The sequence below is a fragment of the Oculina patagonica genome, chromosome 9 (genome assembly GCF_052425735.1).
Source record: "Oculina patagonica isolate OP01 chromosome 9, crgOcupat, whole genome shotgun sequence".
Lineage (NCBI taxonomy): Eukaryota > Metazoa > Cnidaria > Anthozoa > Scleractinia > Oculinidae > Oculina > Oculina patagonica.
In genome coordinates this window covers 479,500-504,607 of record NC_135766.1, presented here as the reverse complement: position 1 = coordinate 504,607, position 25,108 = coordinate 479,500, and the positions used below count along the sequence as shown (strand labels likewise).

The window sequence follows — 25,108 nt, the reverse complement described above, 5'->3', positions numbered from 1 at the left end:
CTGTTAAATAACGACCAGTCTTTATTTGTAGACTTGACAAATGAGCTTTTTTTTACGCCTCTACATTATTTTCAATTATCCTAAGAAATCACGCGGGATAACGCCTGATACCAAGGCAACGAGGCCGTCACGGTAAGTCATTCAGTTGGCTAAAGTCAGACAATATTCTGCACGATTGAGCAGATTATCAGGTTATTGTTTATTACTGAAAAAAAAAAATCAGGAACAATGCTCGAAGACCACTAAACAATAAATAGCGACCTTAAGATTTGACTATACGTATGAAATCGAGTACGACTACGACTTTGGAATCTCCTGTGTTTGCGATGAGTGCATCTTACGAGGAACACGAGTTTAAATTGAAAACCCGTACTCATACTCGATTTCGAGGCAATTGCAAAGTTCTGAGCCATTAGGGGGTCAAATTTCGAAATCTAGAAGGCCCGAAAAGGCCACGATATTTATGGCAATACCAGAAAAAAAAGAAACAGTTCATTCATATATTTTACTTACTTTCTAGTTATTCATTGCTCCTTATAGGAAAATGAACAACATAATAAATTAAGATTTTCACTGATGCAAATGCCTCGGTTTCCCTCTTACTTTTGTAGCTACGGCCCTGTCTAATTATTATTCAAATAATGTTGTAGCTACGGCCCTGTCTAATTATTATTCAAATAATGTTGTAGCTACGGCCCTGTCTCATTATTATTCAAATAATGTTGTAGCTACGGTCCTGTCTCATTATTATTCAAATAATGTTGTAGCTACGGCCCTGTCTCATTATTATTCAAATAATGTTGTAGCTACGGCCCTGTCTCATTATTATTCAAATAATGTTGTAGCTACGGCCCTGTCTCATTATTATTCAAATAATGTTGTAGCTACGGCCCTGGCTCATTATTATTCAAATAATGTTGTAGCTACGGTCCTGTCTCATTATTATTCAAATTATGTTGTAGCTACGGTCCTGTCTCATTATTATTCAAATAATGTTGCAGCTACGGTCCTGTCTCATTATTATTCAAATAATGTTGCAGCTACGGCCCTGTCTCATTATTATTCAATTATTACATGACTAAGGCGGTCCGAGGGCCAATAACTGAATCAGCCAATCAGATTACTTTATTTCCCGTTCCCGCGAGGGCCGATATTTTCCAAGTATCGGACCGGGTTTTGTCCCGGATGATCCCGCGCTAATTCCAGCGCGATTTAGCGCAAGATTTTTGCAAGATTTTTTTTGCAAGATTTTTTTCAGAGTTTTTATAGCTTTGAAAATGAAATGACCTTAAACACATGCACAGAAATAATTATAACTTCTTTTTAATAGCGCGCGGAAAAGTTCTACCGCACATTGTTTTCCAGGACATCTACCGGGTAGCAATTCTCACTACACAAAGTTTCCAGTCGTGTAATATATCTCTTATTAACCAAGCTTGCTCCAATCTCGAGCCCAGAGTCCGTCCATGTCGGTCAGCGGTACGGGACGGACTCTGGGAAACTGGAATCGATCAGATCAATTTCAGGTCGATTTCAGGTAGAACCTTGGTCTTCCGGTTTTTATTGCGCATGCTCTCAGGTCTAAGCGGAAGTAAATTTCCCTGAACGGAAGTAAATCGAGAAAGTTGAACTATTTCTAACACAATATTGACAGAACTGGTGTTTATCGAAGCAACAAAAGTAACAAAAACGTTCTGCAGTTAACAAAAGAGAGAGTCAACAAAAGAGCGTCTGGTGTTTTGATTTCCGTTAGTCTCTTTCTTGTGCATACTGTTATAATGGTTTTAAATCAAAGATCTTGTTTGCCTTCCAAGATTCCGCCTGACTGTGTGCATGTGTTCGTTGTTGTTTTGCGGACGACAGTGAAGAAATTTACATAATGCACAACGCACGGACAAGCTATTGTTCTGTTGATAAAAATTTTTGTTTGGCGACTTTCGTATATTTCAAAGGCTTCTCGCTGACAGCGCATCTTTTCATGATAGATTGCATGTTTTCGAGCAAATAATTTTTTTCCTCGTCAAATAGCGGTAATATTTATAAAGACGTTAAAGGCCACACCGGTCAACGCTATTCAAAAGGTATAATTAGCATTTCGGCGACTCAGCTCGTGCACACATTCACGCAATTCACGTGCACAAAATTGTACAATTCCTTTTTTCAGCAAAACAACAATGCGTAATGTTCAAATTCTGCTTTATTAGTTATTATTTTGAATCGAGCACTGTCTGCGATATTCAGTTTTTCAACCGTAACGGAGATTTGAAAGAAAACAGTAGTTCTAGCGAGATTTGTAAGTTAACTATAAATTGAGTTTTCAATCGACCTTGTCCTTGGTGACGCCGTCGTTGTTGCTTTAAAAACTCCGCTCAGAATCGACGCTTAAAGGAAGTCCTTTTTTATTCAAGGTATCTTTTGAGTTCAAAAAGAATGGTAGAATTAGAAAATACTTCATTTATGTAGCGCCATATGACGAGTTCTTAGGTGTTTTACAAAATTAAGGTGATACACCTGAACATTTGACCATAGGCCGTTTCACGGATACGGCATTTTGCCCCCTTCGCATCCTATAATGCTTATTAAAATGATTTATTCTTTTATCGTGATAATTTAGCAATTACCATAATAAAAGAAAAAAATATATATTATAGGATGCGAAGGGGGCAAAGTCAATATCCGTAAAACGGCCTATGGAAAACAAAAAATGTTTTTCCAGGGTTTCCGGTTTGGTTCACTTCCGGGGAAGATTTTCAGACTTCCGTGTTGATTTCTATTGTTCTGTGAGGACCAGTAAGACACTGAATTATTATTCAGTTTCCCAGAGTGAGTCCCGGCGACCCTACCGCTGACCAACCGCTGACAGATCGCGGAGCCGGGGGTCACTCTGGGCTCGAGATTGAGCTTGCTCGGGACCGTATTGGGCGAATATTGGCCCTCAGTCTTTTTTGTACGGACCTTGCTGCGCTCGATCCGTACTGTCAAGACCTCGGGCCAATATTCGCCCAGTACGGCCCTCGCGCGTGGTCAATAAGATATATATAATGTTGTAGCTGTGGCCCTGTCTCATTATTATTCAAATAATGTTGTAGCTACGGCCCTGTCTCATTATTATTCAAATAATGTTGTAGCTACGGCCCTGTCTCATTATTATTCAAATAATGTTGTAGCTACGGCCCTGTCTCATTATTATTCAAATAATGTTGCAGCTACGGCCCTCTCTCATTATTATTCAAATAATGTTGCAGCTACGGCCCTGTCTCATTATTATTCAATTATTACACGACTAAGGCGGTCCGAGGGCCAATAACTGAATCAGCCAATCAGATTACTTTATTTCCGGTCCCGCGAGGGCCGATATTTTCCAAGTATCGGACCGGGTTTTGTCCCGGATGATCCCGCGCTAATTCCAGCGCGATTTAGCGCAAGATTTTTTGCAAGATTTTTTTGCAAGATTTTTTCAGAGTTTTTATTGCTTTGAAAATGAAATGACCTTAAACACATGCACAGAAATAATTATAACTTCTTTTTAATAGCGCGCGGAAAAGTTCTACCGCACATTGTTTTCCAGGACATCTACCGGGTAGCAATTCTCACTACACAAAGTTTCCAGTCGTGTAATATATCTCTTATTAACCAAGCTTGCTCGGGACCGTATTGGGCGAATATTGGCCCTCAGTCTTTTTTGTACGGACCTCGCTGCGCTCGATCCGTACTGTCAAGACCTCGGGCCAATATTCGCCCAGTACGGCCCTCGCGCGTGGTTAATAAGATATATATAATGTTGTAGCTATGGCCCTGTCTCATTATTATTCAAATAATGTTGTAGCTATGGCCCTGTCTAATTATTATTCAAATAATGTTGTAACTACGGCCCTGTCTCATTATTATTCAAATAATATTGTAGCTACGGCCCTGTCTCATTATTATTCAAATAATATTGTAGCTACGGCCCTGTCTCGTTATTATTCAAATAATGTTGTAGTTACAGCCCTGTCTCGTTATCATTTAAATAATATTAGGTACTTTAACAAGCACCTGCAGAAGTGCATTGTTATGTCACAAACATACATGGAGTTATTTAAAGATCACAAGTGAAAGAGAGAGGAAATTTTAGAGGTGTATCTCGCAATTTTCAACTGTTCTTAGAAATTACCAAGTGCTCATATAATTCACTAATTGCAATAGAAATCTGCATGAAATTACGCGCTGAAACTCGTGTATTGGACCCCACGTGCAATATAACTCCATAAACCATGTACGTGACATTGGTCGCGTGCCTTATCGAGCTGACAATCGCATGCGCATTTCTAAAACATTTTATAGAACATTTTCTGTGGCAAGTCGCATAACAGTCATGTACACGATGTATTGTACGTTTAACGACGGGTGATTCGTAAAGGCGCTAATCAGCCTCACGTACGTATTACAAAAAAGTATGGCGGAAAATTCAGCAAAGGTTGTCAAAATGGCGAGGATTCTCGCCATCGTACACATTATTATCGGGTTTTTGCTCGTATGTTTCGGCATAGCAGACCTTACGGTTAATAAATACCTCTGGACAGGTGAAACATGTTTTGGAATTTGGACCGGTGTTTGGGTAAGTGTGAAATATTTCCTTATGCACAAGATTTAAAAAAGCATCCTGATATCTATGTAAATTGCTGTTTTTTTGTTCATCAGTCAGGTAAAAGTTTATTGACTGATAACTAAATTCTTTGTTTTCTCGTCTCGAAACATCAATCACTCGACTCTTAACCAAAAGCTGTCGAACCGAGACTCGATCCTCGAAGTTTAGGACTTGCAAGAATCGAATCAAGTCGTTCGAGATTTTAAATAACGATGAACATATATTGATCGGCGCTGTACATTGATTCAATTCTCTGGTCTTTGCCCACAATTTCTAAGGCCAGGGCCGCAGTTGAAAAATGGGTTTTCTCGTTGTTGACACAAATCTACAAAATTATATTGCACAATCAAGTCAACTCATGTGCTCAAGCTTGAAGGGAATCGAAGAAGTCGCCATTTCTGATCGACTAGCAAGGTAAGCTTGAGTCTTTTGTATTCTTCGTCGTTCCTGTTCCGCTTTACCGCTTTTCCAAATACTGCAATTGCAACACTCTCCAATCGGTCGACTACAAATTAAATTTGAATTCTCCTAGAATGCCTTGATGCTTAACGTGTCAAAGTACACCGTGAATGCCTGTACTAAAAACAAAAATGTATTCTTCAGAACCTGAATGGCAGAATTCCTATGTAAACAAGTTAAAAGTGAATGATGGCTGTGATAATTGCTAGCTTGCAACTGACGTCACGCGGCCATGCTTGGGGACAAGAACACAAGAACAAAGCGTTTCCCTCCGCTGGGAATTTATTTTTTTTATCCTGCAAATTTTGCACTTTTTATTGTTTTGAACCCCAACATGGCCGCTTTGTCACGAGGTTGCAATCCAGCAATTGTTGTTTAAAATCTACAATTCCATCTTGGCATAGACGGGTCTGTTGTGATAATGTGCTGTAGAAGTTGTAGATCTTGATATACTGAGTTTATTTATCATCCCTGTGCGAAGTCTTGATGCCCAGTTCGGCCAAGTCGAATTATCAATGAATCACGGTACATTTACATTGAGACCGAATCTTGATAGAAACATCATTGAACATGCAACACCCCCAACAATGAATAAAAAAATCTCGAAATTGTTACCAAGAAGAAGAAGACTTGCGCAAAGAAAATAAAAACACATTACAAGGCAACAAGTCAAAGGACCCTAAGCAACCTAACTCAGGACTTTCCACAGGTTTCTCGGTAACGTTTTGCCAACTTTTGATATTTCGAGCAACTTTTTCCATCGTTTAAGCAATTTTTTTTTTTACTTTCGAGCAACTTGTTCCACTTTCAGCAATTTCTAGTACCGGAGATCGTCCGAATATTGTTCGAAGGCCATACAAACGTTTCCGAAGATTAAGGAAGTTTACAGGAGATTTCGAGAAACATCCGAAGACCTTTCGACCTTTGACTCATTCCGCATGTAATCATTACAAAATCGGTTAGCAAACATGACGGCATCGATATCTTCACGTTTTTTTCTCAGTGAAATAAATCCTTGTCATCCAACCGATTTAATTTTTTCCTTAAAATGTTAGATGCTTCTGTTGCAGTACAATTGCATAAAACTGCTTATAAAGCTTCCCTTCAAAGGCAAATGAGCATATATCTGGATACATGTTCTTGATTATAAAGCGTTGTCGATTTTTTGGGCAACTTTCGAGCAATTTTTTTTAATCAAAAGCAACTTTTTATGGATTTGTGGAGCAACGTTCGAGCACCTTTTTCAGAAATTTTGAGCAACGTTTTGAAAAATTTCGAGCAACTTGTGGAAAGCCTTAACCTTACTCTTCTTTTTCGTTGTTCTAATCATCAAACTTTGCACAGTGAGAGCAACACTTAGAAACAACTTGTTGTAAAAAATGCTGTTCTACCGAGTTCATTTTTTGTTTTGCTTTAATGTTTACATTTCATTCCGTTTGGTAATGGTGTACAACACATTTACACTGGAAACAACGTGTACGATAAGTCCACTTTTGTTCTTTATGCAAGAATAATATTGCTCTCACCTAAGAAAATGAAAACACAGTAAAAGGCAATAAGTTCTAGGACACTTAAGCGGCCTTCACACGACAAACTAAAGTTGGCAAAGTCATGTTGGCAAACTCAAGTTGGTGTGTGTGAACGACACAACAACAGTTGGCAAACAAGTTGGCAAACTGTTGGTGAGAATAGAGACAAGTTCTATTTTGTCGCCAAGAGTTGGCCAACTTGTTTGCCTTTGTTGCGTCGTTCACACACACCAACTCGAGTTTGCCAACACGAGTTGACCAGTAGTTTGTCGTGTGAAGGCCGCTTTAGTAACCCAACCTTTTGTTGTTGTTCTTTTCGTCAAACTTTGCTCTGGAAGAGCAACACTTTGAAACAAATTGTCGTTGTAGAAAAGCACTCTTCAATAGCAATAATTTATTAATTAACAATGAGAAGCTGTTTTCAATACAATGAAAGACATTCCTTACCTTACCACCGTTTGTATTAATGCGCGACGCCAGAAATCAAAACACCGGCCAAAACATTTCGAAGATTTCTGTCAATCGTAGTTTGAAATACCGTTTCGCACGAGCGATTATGAAGTTTAACCGGCGATAAATACATTTTTTGCCGACAAAAGACTACAGATTGAAGAAACTTGGTCAAATGTAACTTTATTACACAGCAAAGGCATTTTTAAGATTTTTTCGAGACTTTCCCTTTAGTTTCAAGTCTTTTGCGTTTGTGAACCGAATGGAAGTGAACGGATTACAGATCTTTCGAAGAATTAATTTATAGAAGCAGACAGTGCCAGACTAAATGTCGCGATACGTTTTACGGCTCGCTGAAAAAGACATGTTTCGTACCTTTTATTTTTGCCGTGTTTATTCAGGTGGCTTAGCGAGACAAAGACATTTTGGACACCTTAGCTACAAAAGAGTGTAATGTAATGCAATGTCATTCTTTTTGTTGCAGATGTGCATCGCAGGAGGTCTGGGTATCCCTGGGACTCGCAAAGAACGAAGTACTTCACGCAATGCTTTCGTAAGTTGGTTGAAAATAATGGAAATGTTGCTAGTACGGAAGTTCGTCTTGTTTTAACCTTTAGCCCAAAGTCTATTATCTAATAATTTTTATTATCTTTTTGAGTGAAATTTAACATTTTAGTGCTTCCTTAAAGGACACTGAATGTCATCCGGGGACTTTTCTGCGTTTCGGAAAAAAAAGTACCGAATTCGTGAAGTGGTCTTGCTGTCTTGCTTCTACATAAAATGTACCTAGTATATCAAGATAAAGATAATTATAAAATTGTTGTCGAATGAAAAATGAAAAAAAAAAAAATCATTATTTCAGCTGTTTTTTTTTTTTCGGGACCACACGGGAAGAACTTGAAAAAATCAACCTGACTTTTTGAAGTTGAAATCTAAAGTTTCTGATGACATCACAGCAATAATAGTATTCTGTAACAAAACTGGACCACTAATTGAAGGCTCTGTTTTTAGGCTCTTGAATTTATGAAGTGAAGCTCGTGGCAGCCTAAAACTTACTATTTCTTTTTTTTTTCTATTTCAACTCCCAGGCTGGTGTATTTATGGGTTTCTCCATCACATCTACAGTGTTAGGTGGAATAATCATTATTTGCTACAGCCAAGCCATTGGCAAACTTCGAGTTCGGTGGACCAACAGAGTGTTGCGCTATGATCACCTTAGCCCAAGTTACAGGCGTCTTTATACCAACGAAATGGTCATTAGTGCAATTATTTTGATTCTCGGCATTGTTGAATTTGTCATTGGAATCTGGGTGTCTGTGTGTCTTTGCAAAATGAAACCTCATTGTTACACGTGTTGCTATGGCAATACACCACAACAGGTGAGCCTCGCGATAGATTTAAATCAATCACAAAGTTACGTCACAGAAAGACGTTCTGCAGAAATGACGTGACTTGTTTTACCGACCTCTGCGAGGTGTGATTTTTAGTAGCAACATCTACACATTTCTGAAAACGCAACCAGTTTTCGTTACCCAGAAAATGCGAATTGAATGATAAGTGAAACGACACACCGAAGAAGAGAAACGTTTAACGCATATAATAAAAGTGCATTTCATGGAAAGGAAACAAAAAACGCATGTTACTCACGAGGAAAAAAGAAATCAGTCTTTTTTATTCTTAAAGCGCATATCATCAGTAATTATCTGATAAATTCACTGAACCGAATGTGTATCGATTAAATAAACCGCTAAATACCGTGTCTCGCTCGTTTTTTTTTTTTTTATTTTTTTATCAACTGACACAACCCGTGGGCCAAGTTTTGCTAAGCTTGGCCACATATACATTTTTTTAGCCCTCTCGGAGTGTTTAATCCAAAACATCAATCGGTATATTTGAATAACATAATTATTTGATTATTATTGTTTGTTACTTTTCTTTCACAGGGGCAAGCTATGTACACTGCAAACGTTGGCTACGTCATGACCCAGGGCCCGGGTGGTGTTCCTGTGGCCGTTCCAATGCAAGCAGTTGGTGTCCAAACTGTCACACCGAGTGAACAGGGCAGCCAACCTCAAATGGTCATGGTACCTGTCACACCGGGAGCACAGGGAGGCCAACCTCAAATGGTCTTTGTTCCTGTTTCTGGAGCTGAAGTTTATCAACCTCAGTTGATCCAAGTTCCCGGAGCAGGCGCTGTGGCCACAGGTTACCAACTTCAGCAGGTAGAAATGCCTCCACCATACGAACAGGGACAGTACATTACACAATACAGCGGACAGGTATTTATTCTTTAACCTAAACATACCCTAAGTTCAATGTCGTAATTGAAATATGTCGTAAAGTAAATGGTTTGAACCCAGGAGTATCAGTAGCTCGTAAAGTGTGATCGTTCGGGTGAGAGTAGTTCTGAGAAGAACTGTTGTTGGTGACTAACGGACCAGACTTATAACATCATCGACTGACAACAACTTTTCACTTGACTCTGAAGATGACTTCTGCTCAGGTTGTCGAAACGTCAGTCACCAACAACAGTTCTTTTCAGAACTACTCTCACCCGGACGATCACACTATACGAAATACTGAAATATGTGGGTTGAGCTTGACAAATGGTACGTAGAGGCTGATGTAGGTCTGATACTTCCACCATTACTTCAGGTATCAATGGTTTCATCTCGCATCTGTTCGCTAGTAACACAGCGACCTTAGATCAGATTTTTTCCCGTTAATAACTGCGCAAGATATTGGATGTTACCGCTTCAAACCTTCACTTACATGTTTTACAGTCACTTACGTCAGCTCAAAACAGCTTTCTCTTCTTACTTTAGATGGCTGCGAGGACTTGAGATGTACCTGCAAGCTCAATGGAAATCTGGTCTAGGCCTTCTTGACGTTATTTATAATTCATGAAGACGAAACAATGAAATCAGAACCATGACAGTGGCTTAGATATGTAATCTTGATTAGCTCGACCTTTTTATTTTATTTCTCCGTTTTGCACTTAATTTTAGTTTCTTAAAGAAACTATACCCGGGAGAGTATTTCATGACATTTTCAAACATCTCAGTGTTTGTCAAAGATACTCTGCGGCGCGTCGTATTTTCAGCTGTCTGTCGTTATTGATAAATTAAATAAACAATCGATGCATTCATGCATATGGACGTGATGAAAATTTAAGACACAAAGCTTAAGTCTATCTTTCAAGATTGTGTATTTTCTGAAACCAAAAAAAAAATACAACTAATATCTAAGTAAGAGTGTTTCATACCTGATATCCAGATTGAACTATTAGTATAAACTGAACACATAACTGCGTGCACTCGGGCTTCACTTTAGAAAATCAACTTGGTTTAAACGAAGAAATATATCTTGCGGCAATGTCCGCCTGTTGCCTACAACAATATCGCTACAAAGTTCTTTTTTTAATTCACCTTTATTTGACAAAACAAACTTACTCACAAGACATTTCTTACTCACAATTACATCACTTATGGTGGCTCAAAGCTTAACAGTTTGCTGCATTTTTCATCACCTCAACTTTGACTAATCAATACTACGACTCTTTTTCAATTGATGTAATAGTTTTGGTATTAAACAGATGCCCAATCACTGGAGAACAAGGTGTGATTATTTCATTGGCATAAAACGTTACCATAGCAATGTTATAATCTGTTTAAAACACCCTTAATTTCATTTCAAGCGCTTATAACTAAAACAAGGAGCTCGGTGACACTTGCTGTAGCCAGGTGCTAATCTTATATCAGGAGCGAGATACAAGCACGCGCACCATTGATCCTAAAGCTGCCCTGATATTTTGTAGTTTTGGCTTCAGGAATTTCAATTCTATTTACTATATCTGATGATGTTTTTAGGATAAAGTCTTATTATGAACATATGTGTACCTGTGGGAGTAGCAAGTCGGGGAACACGATCAATAAACTTAACTTTCCAAACGGGACGATGCCCCGTTTCGTTAACGTGCTCCGAAACCGCGGAAGTGTTTATATGAGCCAGCCGTATGTCTCTGTCATGTTCCTTTATCCTTTTTTTTGCATTGCTTTCCCTGTTTCCCCGGAAATATAAATACTTTGCCGCATCCACATAGAATCTTATAGAAGACGCCGTCTTTTTTAGCTTGGTTCTAGAATAACCTGCGATTAAGCGTCAGGTTAGTTCAAAGTGAGACATAAGAGTTGTGCCTGATTTAAAGACGGTGCGTGCGCCTCGTTGATGTAGGAGGCAGCGATTAGCCTCTTGTGAACCTTTTTTATAGACTAGAACTTCGGTAGCCTGCTTTGGTTCTTTGTTGAATGTTGCTTTCGTCCGTTCGAAACGAGTGCTGATAATTTATGTTCCTTTTCATCACAGATGACTGATGGTTTTGTTGTTTTAGCTCGGTTGTATAACAGTACCGCCTTGCGCTGACTTGGGCAGTTGTGAATAATGGGTTTAGCTATTCGAGAAAAGTAACATTGCTCCCTTTTCTTTTCTCGTTCCTTAACTTGAGCTCAGCTTTTTAACCAACTGGGGAAAAGGAACCTTAAAAATAATAAAAGTAATAAAAAATGAGGTTTCAATGGGATTCGAATCTGTGCGTGAGCTGTAAGGTCATAAAGGAATTGGCGAAGAAGTATTTTTTTATAGAAATATTGGACTTAATTGGTAAATAAATAAATAGACAAACAAACAAACAAATAACTAACTAGCCAAAAAATAAATGAATGAGTAAATAAATAAATAAAATTGTTTTGCGCTGCAAAGAAAAATAAGCAATGTCATCGGGATTGAAACCAGTGATCTCCGCGATAGTGGTGCGATACTTGAGCACCTGAGCTATGAGGCCACACATTGCAATTGGTAGTCAGGTCAAGTAGTCAGGGTTCTATCAAACACGATATTTGATCCTTCGTCTATTCCAACGGGGTTACTAACTGACGAAAATTCGTCTACTTTTCCAGCTCGAGTACGTCCAGTGTTACAGAACATCCGGTTGTGTGATGGAAATTCTATAAATTATTTAATGACGTATTATTTATTCAAGCGGCTCGATCGAAGCTGAAGGGTTCTGTCTGGGTGAAGCTATTAACTAATGATTATATTTTTTGCTTTGGATAATCTAAGCCTTGAGCTGTTTCTGCTTGACAGCGGAAAAAAAATATATGAAACACCGGCATTCAGAAATCTAAGAAACTCGATCCAAATAATGATGGGGTAGCAAACCCCCGGCGCAGACTTTACAGTTACAAAAATGTACAGTGTTTTTTCTAATATTATTATTTCCGGCTATTTCTTTTTAACGCTGGTAATAAATTTCTTTCCTAACAACGTGCCTCAAAGTGTGTGCGATTAGCATTCTCTAAACTACAAGGCATGCTCTTTGGCACGTAAAACAACGCCGTGACTTGTGATGACGTCACCTTTTGTTCAAATGCTTCCGCACAGCGCTGGCAGGTCGCATCACATTTATAAACATGGCGCACAATTCATTTAAAGTCACCAAGATGGCGAGGATTCTTGCCATCGTACACATCATCGTCGGGCTTCTGCTAATAGGTCTCGGCATCGCAGTTTATACTGTGCCATATACTGGGTGGGAATTCTTTGGATTTGGGATTTGGATCGGTGTCTTGGTGAGTTTTGTTTGTAACATGTCAAATACAGTACTATGTGTAGGCTTTACGCGTGTTGCATATGAACGTTTAAAGGCGACAAAGTAATTGATTTTAAATTATTACTTTAGGTTTTTTCAAAGTCGAACTTTTTCCAGCGGTAATAAATGTAACGAGGTATGTCCTTCGTTGAAGTAGGGATTTTTAAAATTCATTTGAAATCTGTTAGTCGCGTAACAGTTTTAATATCTACTGAAACAGTTTTTTTATGTTCAAAATCGAACGGAAAATGGAAAATGGCACGCTTATTGTTTCGTTGAAAGGCAACAGAGTGAAAGGGTGTTATATTTTAAAGATAACTTTCGGTAGAACTGTTGCTTAATCGCCGAGGTTTACAGAGCGAGTGGTGTAACGTATTCACACCAGATGTATTTGGCGTGATTTGAAATGCAAATTTGGGTTGCCATCTGTCATCAAACTTAAATGATGCTCCATCAAATTAAAAGTCGATTTTGTTTTGTAAGATGTTAAGGTTATGGACGCTGTTGCTCCCCACATATGAGCATAAAATATTTAGTTTTGACTTGAGTCTGTCATTCAAAGAAATACACAGCTTCGAATTGACAAAAATTTTTTGTTCCAAAGTTAACATGGTTCATCGAAATCACTGGTTAAAAGGACAAATCCCTAAAATGTTAGTCGTGTCGTTACAAACGAAAGTGAATGTGCAACGGAAGGAAAAAGTAGAAAAAATCAGGACTGTTCGTAATTGATGGTGGTGAATATGGCGACGGATCGTGACGATCCGATAAATTCATGGCAATCCGTCATGATAGCAGTCGATCCGACTCATGCGGAACAGAGAGTTGGTGAAACAAACGGCTAGAAAGGAGGTTAAATATGCCGACGCATCGCGACGATCAGACTTGTTCGTTACGATTCAATAGTCGATCCGTTATGCGAAATGCAAAAATCTAAAATTTGCGAATTATACCCCATTTTTATAAGAGGGTCCTGAAGGGGTAAAATGGGAGCTGGGATTTGCCTCTCTTTGGGCTGGGAAAATGGGATTCGTGCACTGGGACTGGGATTTTACCACTGGGAATGGAAAAAAAACTTTGGAAAATGGGAATGGGATTTCACTTGTTTGTGAAAATAAAGTAAAAAAACAGGTCCCCACGGACTCCCCATGTGCCTTGTGGTCGCCGGCGTCGCATTAGCGCCTTCAAATTTTATTTTTGCTCTCACAAGCATGTATTTAAAGGATTTACCCTTTCTAAGAAAAGAGCTGATCAGAGGGTCTTTTTAAATTTGTTTTCAGCAAAGGTTAATTTTGTATAAGGCTCCAATGCTCTCATTTAATTCAACAAAATTGTCAGATCAGACATGTCGAGGTCGTAGTTTTCGTCACTGGCACGATCGTCGTCTTTGGTGGTGCGATGTCGTGATAATCTTCCATAACCGGAGGAGCAGGGGGCAGGGTAGCGGTAGCCCCCCGAAACGAAAATTTGGCGGGGGGCGCAGCCCCCCCCCCTCCACACACACACGTTTTGGTGCCGAAAATATCGCGCGTACAGCGTAAAATTCGTTTGTCAAGCTATTCCGTCTCGTGAGTGAGTTCAAACATCTTCGAAACTTCCTTGGACGTCTTCGAAAAACTTCGTTTACGTTCATAAAAGTTCGAAAATGATCGGAAACGTTCGTATGACCTTCGAACAACAATCGGATAATCTTCGGAAATCTGCGGTGTAGAAAAAGCTCAAAAAAACAAAAGGTTGATAGAACGGAAAAAAGTTGCTCCAATATAAAAACCTGCCGAGTATTTTTGGGACAGTCTCAGCTCCCCCCCCCCCCCCCCCCCCACGTTCCAAAACGCTCCGCGCCGCCGCCTCTGTATTCGACCCCGTTTTTAGAGCTATTGTGCAAGGAAGTCGTGAACGACAAATATTTCTGCAACTTTTCACAGTCGGTACAACAGTATTGGCGGTTTCGACACTTCACTTGAGGTAGAGATGTGTTCTTCATTCTGTTCCCGGCAGTAAAATGTTTTGTGACCTTTTTATACATTGACCGTTAGGGTTCAGGATCGAATGTGCATCCTTTAAAAACATACACCGGTGACCACAAGGCACATGGGGAGTCCGTGCAGACCCGTCGTTTACTTTATTTTTTTTGTTTATGAACTGGGATTTCGACCAAAATTAGCCTGGGAACTGGGATTTGAAGCCTGGGAACTGGGATTTGGACCAAAATTGGGCTGGGAACTGGGATTTAGGACCCCCCTTCAGGACCCTCTTATAAGAACTTATTTAGCCTAAAATGTCTAAACAGGTTCTTATTTTCTAAAATTGATTTAAAATGTTTACTTTTGGGAAAATAACTTTTGACAAGGCATTACTATATGCATATAATTCTTTGTTCTTAATTATTAGTGCTTCGATTTTTTATAAGAATTTATTTGGGATGGGAATTTTATACAAAGTGATAAAATGACTTTGTACAGTCTGTTGTTAAAGTAATGACATTATTTTGTTGCAGGTGTGCGTCGGAGGATGTCTCGGTATTCCTGGGACTCGCAAAGAACGAAGTACTTCACGCAACGCTTTTGTAAGTTGTGTAATATTGTGCGAAAGGCCTTCTCATTCTGACAACCTTTAACAAAAAAATCTGAGCTCTAAATAGCCGCGGGTATTATATTCTAGTGGTTTGGATATTCTCTTGAGCGAATAAACCATTTCGGTGTTTTCTTCCATTTCAAAAGGCTCGTTTTCAACTTAACATGTTTGTTTTCTGTTTTCTTTTTGGAGGCAAGTGTATTTATGGGTTTCTCCATTGCCTCAGCTGTTGGTGCTGGCACCATGATTATCTGCTACGGTATAGGCTTTGCTCAACTAAGAGAGATCTACCCATACGTGAACGAAAGGTACCAATTTCATGAGAACATTGATGCACAGATGACGCTAATGCCAACAGTTGTGGGTTTCGGCATTGTTGTGTTTGCCATTGAAATCTGGGCGGCTGTGTGTCTTTGTATGATGAAACCTTGTACGTGTTGCTGTGAGACTACACCACAACAGGTAAGCAGCCTACCGACAGTGATCATGCGTAGTTTGAAGATGGCGAGGATAGAAGCCACGAATGTCGGTTTGTTTAGGGCCTGCGGGGGAAGGAAAGGGGGGGGGGGGGGGGGGGTCCAATGTTTCTTAATTTTCAACAAAATATTACCATCTTTATTATTTACAAAATATTCCTTATGTTCCCGTGTTTCTTTGGATTTTAGTTCCCTGTTCCCAGTTCTCCTTAGAAAGTTAATCGCAATGTTTCCTTGCACTCTGAAACTCCCGGGAGAACCCCATTTTTAACGAGTTTGAAAAGAAGATTTCATCCTGCAATGCCAAGCTTCTAGCACTTGTTCACTCATTCCTTTTAGTCATTTTGAAAGGAAGACTGTTTGTCTGCTTCGTTTCTTGATGTAACAAGATAAAATTAAAAACATATTGAAACATATTTTAGTCATTTTGATAGGAAGACTGATGTGTTTCTTGATGCGACAATATAAACAAAAAATATCCGTGGAAACGTAATAATATATGGGCTCCTGGTGACGTCTAAACTTACCGGAAAATGAGCCGAAGTTAAGTTTACTACTCGAAAACAAGTACTGTCAAGTCAACGACTCTTGCACTTGTCTTAGTTTTTTGATATCTTTCATACTTTAGGGACAAGTGGCGTATACTGCCAACACTAGATACAACACTGGCCACGTCATGTCTCTTATCACTGGTGATGTTCCTGTGGTCACTCCAAAGGAAGCAGGTGGTGGGATGGTTGCAGTCGAAACTGTCACACCAGGGACACAGGGAGGCCAACCTCAAATGGTCATGGTACCTGTTTTGGGGTTTGAAGGCTATCAACCTTATTTGGCTCAGGCTGCTCCATCTGGAGCCATGGACGCATATTATCAACCTCAATTGGCGCAAGCTGCTCCAGCTGGAGCCATGGACACAGGGTACCAACCTCTGCAGGTTGACATGCCTCCACCATATGAACTAAATGATTCATATGACTACAATGTCATGTTATAACAAAATAAACATGTATGGAACAAACCTGGAACAAACAAAACTGGTACCTAATTCGTCAACAATTTTGAAAGGGCTAAATTCATGGGAAAATCCTTCCTTGGTTACCAACCTTTAAGTACTATACGATCCTTTAGATCATTACTCGATCGTCGCATCGATTGAAATGATGACATAAACGACAATGCATTCAATAAAAGTACGCCATTGCATGCATGGTAGCACGAACGGGGGTCGGTAATATTGTAATGAGGTTTCATGGGCAGGGAAATAGCTATGCACGTGGTCTATAAGTCTTGGCAAATTTCTTTGCTTTCTTTTGAAAAACAACAACGCGAAATGACTAAATTCTGCACATTTTGAACAAGACGTTTTTTTCGATTGTTTCTTTAGAATTAAACGTGAGCTTTATTTCGATTTAGGTTTATTGCAATTCTAAAGATTCAAAATGGTAATAGTCTTTAAAGAAGGAGGAAACACTTCCAATTTAAATTTATTTTCTGTATAAAAATTAAAGTGATTGCTTTGAGCTGTTTTGACCACGTGTGTATTGTTGCACTGTATAAAAGCAGTAGAATGCATTGCGCGCGGTTTACTTGTATACCAAAAACACGAGTTACACGAATTCACTCTGATGTGGGAATGAAAATAAAGATTTACACGGGAGACGAGCCACAGGGCATGCTCACGAGGAGCATGCCAGTTGTACATTAAGTTGCCTTCAATATGAATGCTTGTGAAAAACCGCCACCTTATTCAATGTTGGTCTTTCTATGTACGACTTTCATTCTTTTTTTAGTTTACAGCTTCATGAATTCCTTGTGCTGCAATCGCTTACCTCCACTAAAAGTATATGACAGTTATCTCCATATGCATACAACCTGAAACAAGCTCGGTGGGAGTCTGTATACACCATAAACACCAGATGGACAGATGGACTTTTGGGGCTGTGGCAGAGCCTTTTTATTATTATTTTTCTCAATAAAGTTAAACAAGAAGCTTCTAACAAAAGTTTTAAACCGGGTAGTTAATGATTAACAACTTCTTTGGCTAACAAGAAATCCTTTGGATGGACCCATATATTTCCTTTTGTTGTTGTTCCACAAGCGTGAAGCGTGACATCATCGGCATATACGATATTAAAGGACAAAGACGGATTGATCGCTTTTGAAGACTTTGAAATGTATACATATCAGAGTTGTTTTCTCTCTACTTCTAAATCATATAACGTGTCTCGTTAATTACTATATCGTACTGGTCATTTCTAACTGCCTCAACTTCATATCTGAGTAATAGAAAACAATTTGTATCTCTTGGTAACACTCAGTCTGATAAGGTAAATATCTCCTGTGGTGTTCCTCAGGGGTCTGTACTGGGACCCTTGCTTTTCTTAATTTATATTAATGATTTCCATAACTGCTCAAAGCAATTAGATTTCCATCTGTTTGCTGATGATGCAAACTTATTTTTTATAAAAATATTGATATACTAGAAAGCAATCTCAACAATGAACTTAGTAAAGTTCACTCCTGGTTATGTGCAAACAAGCTCTCCTTAAATATTGAAAAGTCAAATTTTGTTTTGTTCCACCTAATCCAAAAAAAACTATCTAAGTCAGTTTCCTTATCAATCAATAATAAATCATTGACTCAAGAAATTTCCATTAGATACCTAGGAATTTATATTGACTCAAATCTTAACTGAAAAAGTCAAATCAATTTCATTGCAAAAAAGATTAAACGAAGTATAGGAATTCTTTCTAAACTTCGCTATTATCTTAACAGTAAAACCTTGCTGGACCTTTATTATGCTCTTGTTTATCCATTTTTAACATATTGTTTAATAGCTTGGGGTAATACTTATCAAACTTCTTTGCAACCTCTTTTTGTATTACAAAAAAAAGCCATTAGAATTATAACTTTCTCTAGCTTTTCTGAACATACAAGTCCACTTTTCAAAGATTTAAATGTTATCAAATTATTTGATGAAGTAACTTTTCACATTGCTGTTTTTATGTACAAATTTAAAAACCAACTTCTCCCTTCTAATTTTGATGTTTTTTTTCACTTCGGCAAAAGAAACTCATGGTTACAATACAAGATTTTCTTCTAGAATGATTTATGCTTTACCCAAAACCAGAACAAATTATGGAATCTTTAATATTAGATATCAGGGTGCTAAAATCTGGAATGCTATCAGTGATGTCATTAAGCTTCTGTCACTTAAACAATTTAAGAAAAAATATAAATTAAGCATTATCACAAGCTATTAACTGAACCTTTTATATTTAAAACTATAATACGTCATTTTCCATCTTTCTTCCATTAATTTTTCTTTAAGCCTACTTAGTTTTGTTTTTGTGTGTTTGTGTGTTGTATAGTTTGCTATGTAAATATTAAATATACCTGACCTTTTTATAAATTATTGTGATAAAAACTAAGTATGGCTGCCCAATCTTGTTAGCCAATCGTGGTTATTCTGGGCAGCCATGCACTTAATTCTATTTATTTTATTTATTGTTTTGCTAATAATTGAATGAATAGGTGCAAATAAAGTTGTTGTTGTTGTTGTTGTTGTTGTTGCCTTGCAGTTCTATTTTGGTCTGTGGTCTAAAGGCCCCTTTACACATGGGCGATTTTTGTGGCGATTTTTACGGCGATTTTTGCGGTGATTTACTCGGTGATTCCAAATCGCCCGTGTACACTAGCGGCGATTTCATGGTGATTTCGTGGCGATTTATTTTGTCTCTTGATGTAGTTTCAAAACATTTGGCTACCATGTGTTATCTTGTCTTTGATAATTTTTGAATTCCACAACAAAATTAAGTAGGTGAACAAATAGGCAGGAAAATGCCAAAAAAACCTCTTTATTCGTAAACACAAAAAACCCTTTAAATACAATTGCAAAATACATCAATGTTTGATAAAGAGCTTGTTTAACGGAATTGGTTTTCTTGCTTTTGGAGCTTTCTCCCTTTTTGGAGACTTTTTTGAAGGCGTGAAGCAAGCGACGTCCGCCATGTTTGCGACAAAGTACCTTTGGGGGTACTTAAAAGTAGGTTTTTGTCACTCTCCAACGGAAAAAATCGCTGGTAAATGGCGTAAAAATTCGATCAAGTTCAAGTTCAAGTTCAAGTGCAAGTGCAAGTTCAAGTACGTATAAGTTCGAGCAGCGATTTCATGATTTCATGGCTATTTCATGGTGGTTTCGTGGCGACGAATCGCCACGAAATTGCCATGAAATAGCCGCTGCTTTACACGCCCGATTTGGAATCGCCAAGTAAAACGCTGCAAAAATCGCCTGTGTAAATGGGCCTTATGCAATTCGTTGTTTAGTTAAACACATGGAAAACGCGTTATAACGCACGAAATTATAATCCCTTAAGTGACAAGTTAAAAAAAAAAAAAACTTTTCCTCCTTTCCATTCCCCTTTCCGTGATGAAAGATGACTTACCTTGAACCAATCAACATACGTGACCTTAAATGATCTACCGACAAAAAAAAAAAAAAACGATGTAAAAAACAAACAAAAAAACACCGGGTACATCATGAACCGGGGGCACGAGACCCCATCCGGTTACCAGGCTAAAAGAAACGAGGGTAGATTTTGAACCGGGGGACACCAGGTTAATGTTGTTAAAACTACCGCCCTGTCTCATTATAATTCAAATAATATTACCTACTGGATAACGAGGAGTAATTTATTCAGGTACTTCAACAAACACATGCAAAAGTGCCTTGTTTATGTGAAACCCGCCATGGAGTTCTTTTTAAAATCAGAAGGAAAATAAAGCACAGAGCTGAGTTTAGAAGTGAATTTCGCACTTTTCAAGTGTTCTTAGAAACTACCAAGTGATGATATAATTCATCAATTTTAATAGAAATATGAAAAAAAAAAAAACGCGTTGAAACATTCTTAAACTCGTGAATTGCACCCACATACAATATAACTCTATTAATCATGCACGTGACATTGTTCGCGTGCCTTATCGAAAAATAATATTTGAACTCGACCTGACAATCGCATGTACATGATGTATTGCATGTTTAACGCTTATCAGCGCTTATCAGTCTCACCTACATATTATAAACAATATGGCGGACAATTCAGCAAAAGTTGTCAAAATGGCGAGGATTCTCGCAATCTTACACATTATTGTCGGGGTTTTGCTCTTTTCTTTTGGCATCGCAGATCTTACGGGTCATAAATACCTCCGGCGAGGTAATACATGTTTTGGGATTTGGACCGGTGTTTGGGTAAGTGTAAAATATATTTCCTCATGCACAAGCTTTAAAAAAGCGTGCTGATATCAATATAAATCGCTGTTTTATTTACAGTGGACCCTCGATTTAGCGAACCTCTATATAGCGAAGTCCTCGATATAACGAACGATATTCTTCGCCCCAGTAATAATAAAGTATGTGGAAAAGAACCTCGATATAACGAAACCTCGTTATAGCGAACACATTTTGCCAGTCCCTTGGCCCTTCGTTATATCGAGGTTCCACTGTAGTTAGTTTCATTAGTCTTGTAAAATTTTATTGACTGATATTGAAATTCTTAGTTTTTTCGTCTCGACTTGCGCAAAGTAAATGAATACCCAGTAAAAGGCCATAAATCAAAGGAATCTAAGCAACCTAACCCTTTGTCGTTCTAATCATCAAAGTTTACACGGTGACAGCAACAATTTGAAACAAGTTATCGTTGTGGAAAAAAATACCGCACTACCATGTTCATTTTTTGTTTATTTACATTCGAATCTGTTAGTTAATGTTGCACAACACATTTACATTGAAAACAAGGAGAACAATAAGTTCACTTTTATTCTCATGCAATTACTCGCACCCTAAGAAGATGAAAACACAGTAAAAGGCAAAAAAACCAGGAACACTGGGTAACCCCAACTTTTGTTGTAAAACAGTTGTTCTTATCGTCAAACGTTTCACAGGAAGAGCAACTCTTTAAAACAAGTCGTCGTTGGAGAAAAGTACTCTGCGATAGCAATAATTTATTATTGACAACAAGAAGCTTTTTTCAATACAATAAAAGACATTCTAACTCCCATCATGGGAGAGCACAGATGGCTCAGTGGCGACAGCGGTCGCCTCTCGCCAATGTGTCCCGGGTTCGATTCAGAACAAAACATAAAAAGTCTTTGCAGTGTATTTTCTATTTTTTAATGAAATGCTTTGCTATTCTTCTGTTGCAGATGTGCGTCGCAGGAGGTCTGGGTATCCGTGGGACTCGCAGAGAACGAAGGACTTCACGCAACGCTTTCGTAAGTTGATTCATTTATGAATCATTTTATAAACATTACTTCAATAATGGAAATATTGGTAGTGCGGAATTTCGTCTCGTTATAGCCCTTATCGCAACGTCTACCTTATCATAGGAAATTAACGCTTGTGTTAATTAAGGTATTTGAAATTAACGAAACTTAAATTAAAGCGAATCGAAACGAAAATTACTTCCCAATAAAGGAAATTAACGCGAAAGGGAGGGTAACATTTCGAAATAAAGGAAATTAACGCGACGTACACAAAGAAAAACACTTTTTGAGACAACAGGAACAAGTTTATTTAAACATTAGGTGGGTATTATCCTAGACGGAACAATGTTCGTGATCATTTACCGAACAATACGAATGCTTCTAGCGTTCTTCACAGTTTCAGTGATACCTGTAGATTTCCATTTGGATGAAATAATGCTTTTTCCTAGAAGATTAGAACGTCTGGACTGTATCGTGAAATCTGGACCAAAATATTAACGTTAACACAAATCAACGCGAATTTTTGAAATTCGTGTTATTTTTATGAAGCGTTAATTTCCTATATTAAGGTTTATACCATGCCATAGAAAATACAGCCAATCAGAATACAGGAAAGCCGAGGGAATATTCGACGGTATTCAACCCAACCTTCCCATCGTGCGCTGCGATTGTATTCTCGATCGACGAAATTTAGTAAGCGTATTTTCTATGGCATGGTAAAAAACTTATACAACACTTTCTCGTGGTATACTATGGAATATCCCACTTGTCACTTGTATTTTCTCGGTATACACACGAGCCTTTAGGCGAGTGTGTAGACGAAGAAAATACAAGTGACTCGTGGGATATTCCATAGTATACCACTCGAAAGTGTTGCATAACTAGTATATATATGGTTTGAATATCATTTTGAGCAAAACTAAACATTCCATCGCTTCCTTGTGCGAATTGTGCTAACAGTCGTTATATAAGGCACCCTTGAACTCACCATCTACATATTCTTTGTTTGAACTCCCAGGTTGGTGTATTTATGGGTTTCTCCATCACATCTGCAATATTAGGTGGAATAATGATTTTTTACTACAGCATCGCCATTGTCATACTTCGAGATCAGTGGAACTACAATTCGTCGCGATATGGTGATGATCTAAGCCCAAGATACAGACGTCTCTTTACCAACGAAATGGCCCTCAGTGCAATTATCTTGATTCTCGGTATTGTCGAGTTCGTTATTGGAATCTTGGCGGCGGTGTGTCTTTGTCACATTAAACCTTGCATTTGTTGCTCTGCTTGTGCGTGTTGCTATGGCAATCCACCACAACAGGTGAGCCTTGTGTTAGAACTGTACCAATTGTTAGTTTCTCTATGCTAATATTATCCGGATTGGACATAACGGTGCAAGTAGAAGCCACGACTTTGCTATGATATTTTATAATTATAAAAAGAGGGGTCTCTTAGCTTTCTGCATGCGGTACCAAAGTCCAAGTGGCTATTCATTCATTCCTTTTATATACTTAACTAACAGTCCGAGTGCAAACTTCACGGAAAGAAGTTCCAAGGAAATCTCTTAATAAAATGACGACCACTACATTAAATTCAGGACTTAACACAGTAAACAAAAGTTGAATTTTACAATATTTCGTAACATGCTACATCCACAAAACAATGTCTTAAAACGGAACGTGTTTTGGTCTCCTAGAAGCAAAATTTGTAGTATTTCGCTACCGTGTCGGTATGCAGTAGCAAAATTAACGATTTCCTGTAGACGGTTTATTGATATAATGATAAATCAACTATTCGACCTAAGTCTACTTGCCGATTTTACAAAATGAAGAAATTTCCGAGCTCCGCTATTACCTGTATAAGGAATGTCACTGAGTTTAACACCTCGAACTATCGAAACTGAAATCAATTATACTTCAGCTTTGTTTTCCTGCTAACCCAAACTTTTGTTATTCTGATTCCAAAATAAGGCCTCTTCAGTGTTAACAAATTTAAATTACGTCTTTCATTTATTGTGTTATTTAGTTTCCTTTCACTACTCCTGGACTGTTCCACTAAAATATTCGAGAAATTCTCAATGGAATTTGACTACTCATAGGCTGTAAAAAGTTTACTATTTAACCAAAAACAAGTTCCACCCGTCCAAGAGAATAATCTATCGGTTAATTTACATACCGTAATTAATCTCCTGCCTTTTTTTCTTTGACGCCTTTCTTGCGCAGGGGCAAGTTATGTACACTGCCAACACTGGCTACGTCATGACCCAGGCCCCTGGTGGGGTACCGGTGGTCGTTCCAATGCAAGCAGGTGCTGGCGTGGTTGCAGTTCAAACTGTCACACCAGAGGGACAGGGAGGCCAACCTCAAATGGTCATGGTACCTGTTACTGGGGCTGGGAGTTATCAGCCTCAATTGGTGCAAGCTGCTCCGTCTGGAGCCATGACCACAGGTTACCAGCCTCAGTTGGCTCAAGTTGCTCCGGCTAGAGCTATGGCCACAGGGTACCAAACTCAGCAGGCTGAGATGTCCCCACCATAGGAGCAGGGACAACTCCAGACGCAATAAAACAAATAGGTATTACATCTTGAACCTAAATACACCTAAGTACGTCACTACTTAACTAATATGAAAATTGAAATACGGTATGTAGGTTGACCGGTGAGCTCAAAAGAAGTGAGTAAATTGCACAAGACGTAGAGTCTGATGTAAGTCTGATAGTTCGAAACCTTCAAGGAATGTCTTGACTTCTAAGGCGACTCTCAGATTTACTCTTATAGTTTCACTTTGCACTTGATTGCTTGTAAAACAAACAGATGTTCGTTAATTTCTGCAAACATCGCTCAGTTTGGCAGCTTCATACCTTTTTTAATTACTAGTATGTTTTACAGTCATTTACGTCATCTAAAATCAACTGACAGTTGAATTATCTTTCTTTAGATTCCAGTGATGTACATGCAAGCTCGGAGGGAAACTGTAAATTACCTTCCCAATCTTATTTTGAATTCACGAAGATAAAACAGAGGAAATCATAACCATGACGATGGCTCATGACTTTACCCTTTTATTTCTCCGTTTTGTCCTTG

General features: G+C 38.5%; 3 protein-coding genes across 5 annotated transcripts in view; all 3 read left to right on the top strand.

Moving 5' to 3' along the window:
• Positions 1–18,314, top strand: part of LOC144665344 (uncharacterized) — a 43,722-nt gene extending 25,408 nt beyond the window's left edge. The window contains exons 1-4 of one of the 2 annotated variants that reach the window (XM_078526580.1): positions 12,449–12,692; positions 15,210–15,278; positions 15,479–15,748; positions 16,391–18,311. In XM_078526580.1, the coding sequence (XP_078382706.1) occupies positions 12,534–12,692; positions 15,210–15,278; positions 15,479–15,748; positions 16,391–16,756 (864 nt within the window). In that variant the 5' untranslated portion in view covers positions 12,449–12,533 and the 3' untranslated portion in view covers positions 16,757–18,311. Of the gene's footprint in view, positions 1–12,448; positions 12,693–15,209; positions 15,279–15,478; positions 15,749–16,390 lie in introns of those variants that run through there. The other variant, XM_078526581.1, reaches the window with a different exon arrangement.
• LOC144665343 (uncharacterized) lies at positions 4,064–10,463 on the top strand. Of its 2 annotated transcripts, none has more exons than XM_078526577.1 (5): positions 4,064–4,597; positions 7,550–7,618; positions 8,154–8,444; positions 9,009–9,344; positions 9,891–10,463. In XM_078526577.1, the coding sequence occupies exons 1-5, from the start codon at positions 4,436–4,438 to the stop codon at positions 9,906–9,908; spliced, it is 876 nt and encodes a 291-aa protein (XP_078382703.1). In that variant the 5' UTR covers positions 4,064–4,435; the 3' UTR covers positions 9,909–10,463. The 2 variants fall into 2 exon arrangements, with proteins under 2 accessions (XP_078382703.1, XP_078382704.1); XM_078526578.1 differs by lacking the exon at positions 4,064–4,597 and adding an exon at positions 4,663–5,041.
• A 2,534-nt stretch (positions 18,315–20,848) lies between the features above and the next one.
• LOC144666706 (uncharacterized) lies at positions 20,849–24,563 on the top strand. Its single transcript, XM_078528088.1, has 4 exons — positions 20,849–21,010; positions 21,964–22,032; positions 23,042–23,347; positions 24,249–24,563. Exons 1-4 carry the CDS (start codon positions 20,849–20,851, stop codon positions 24,561–24,563), a joined length of 852 nt encoding a protein of 283 aa, XP_078384214.1.
• Positions 24,564–25,108: the final 545 nt, after the last annotated feature.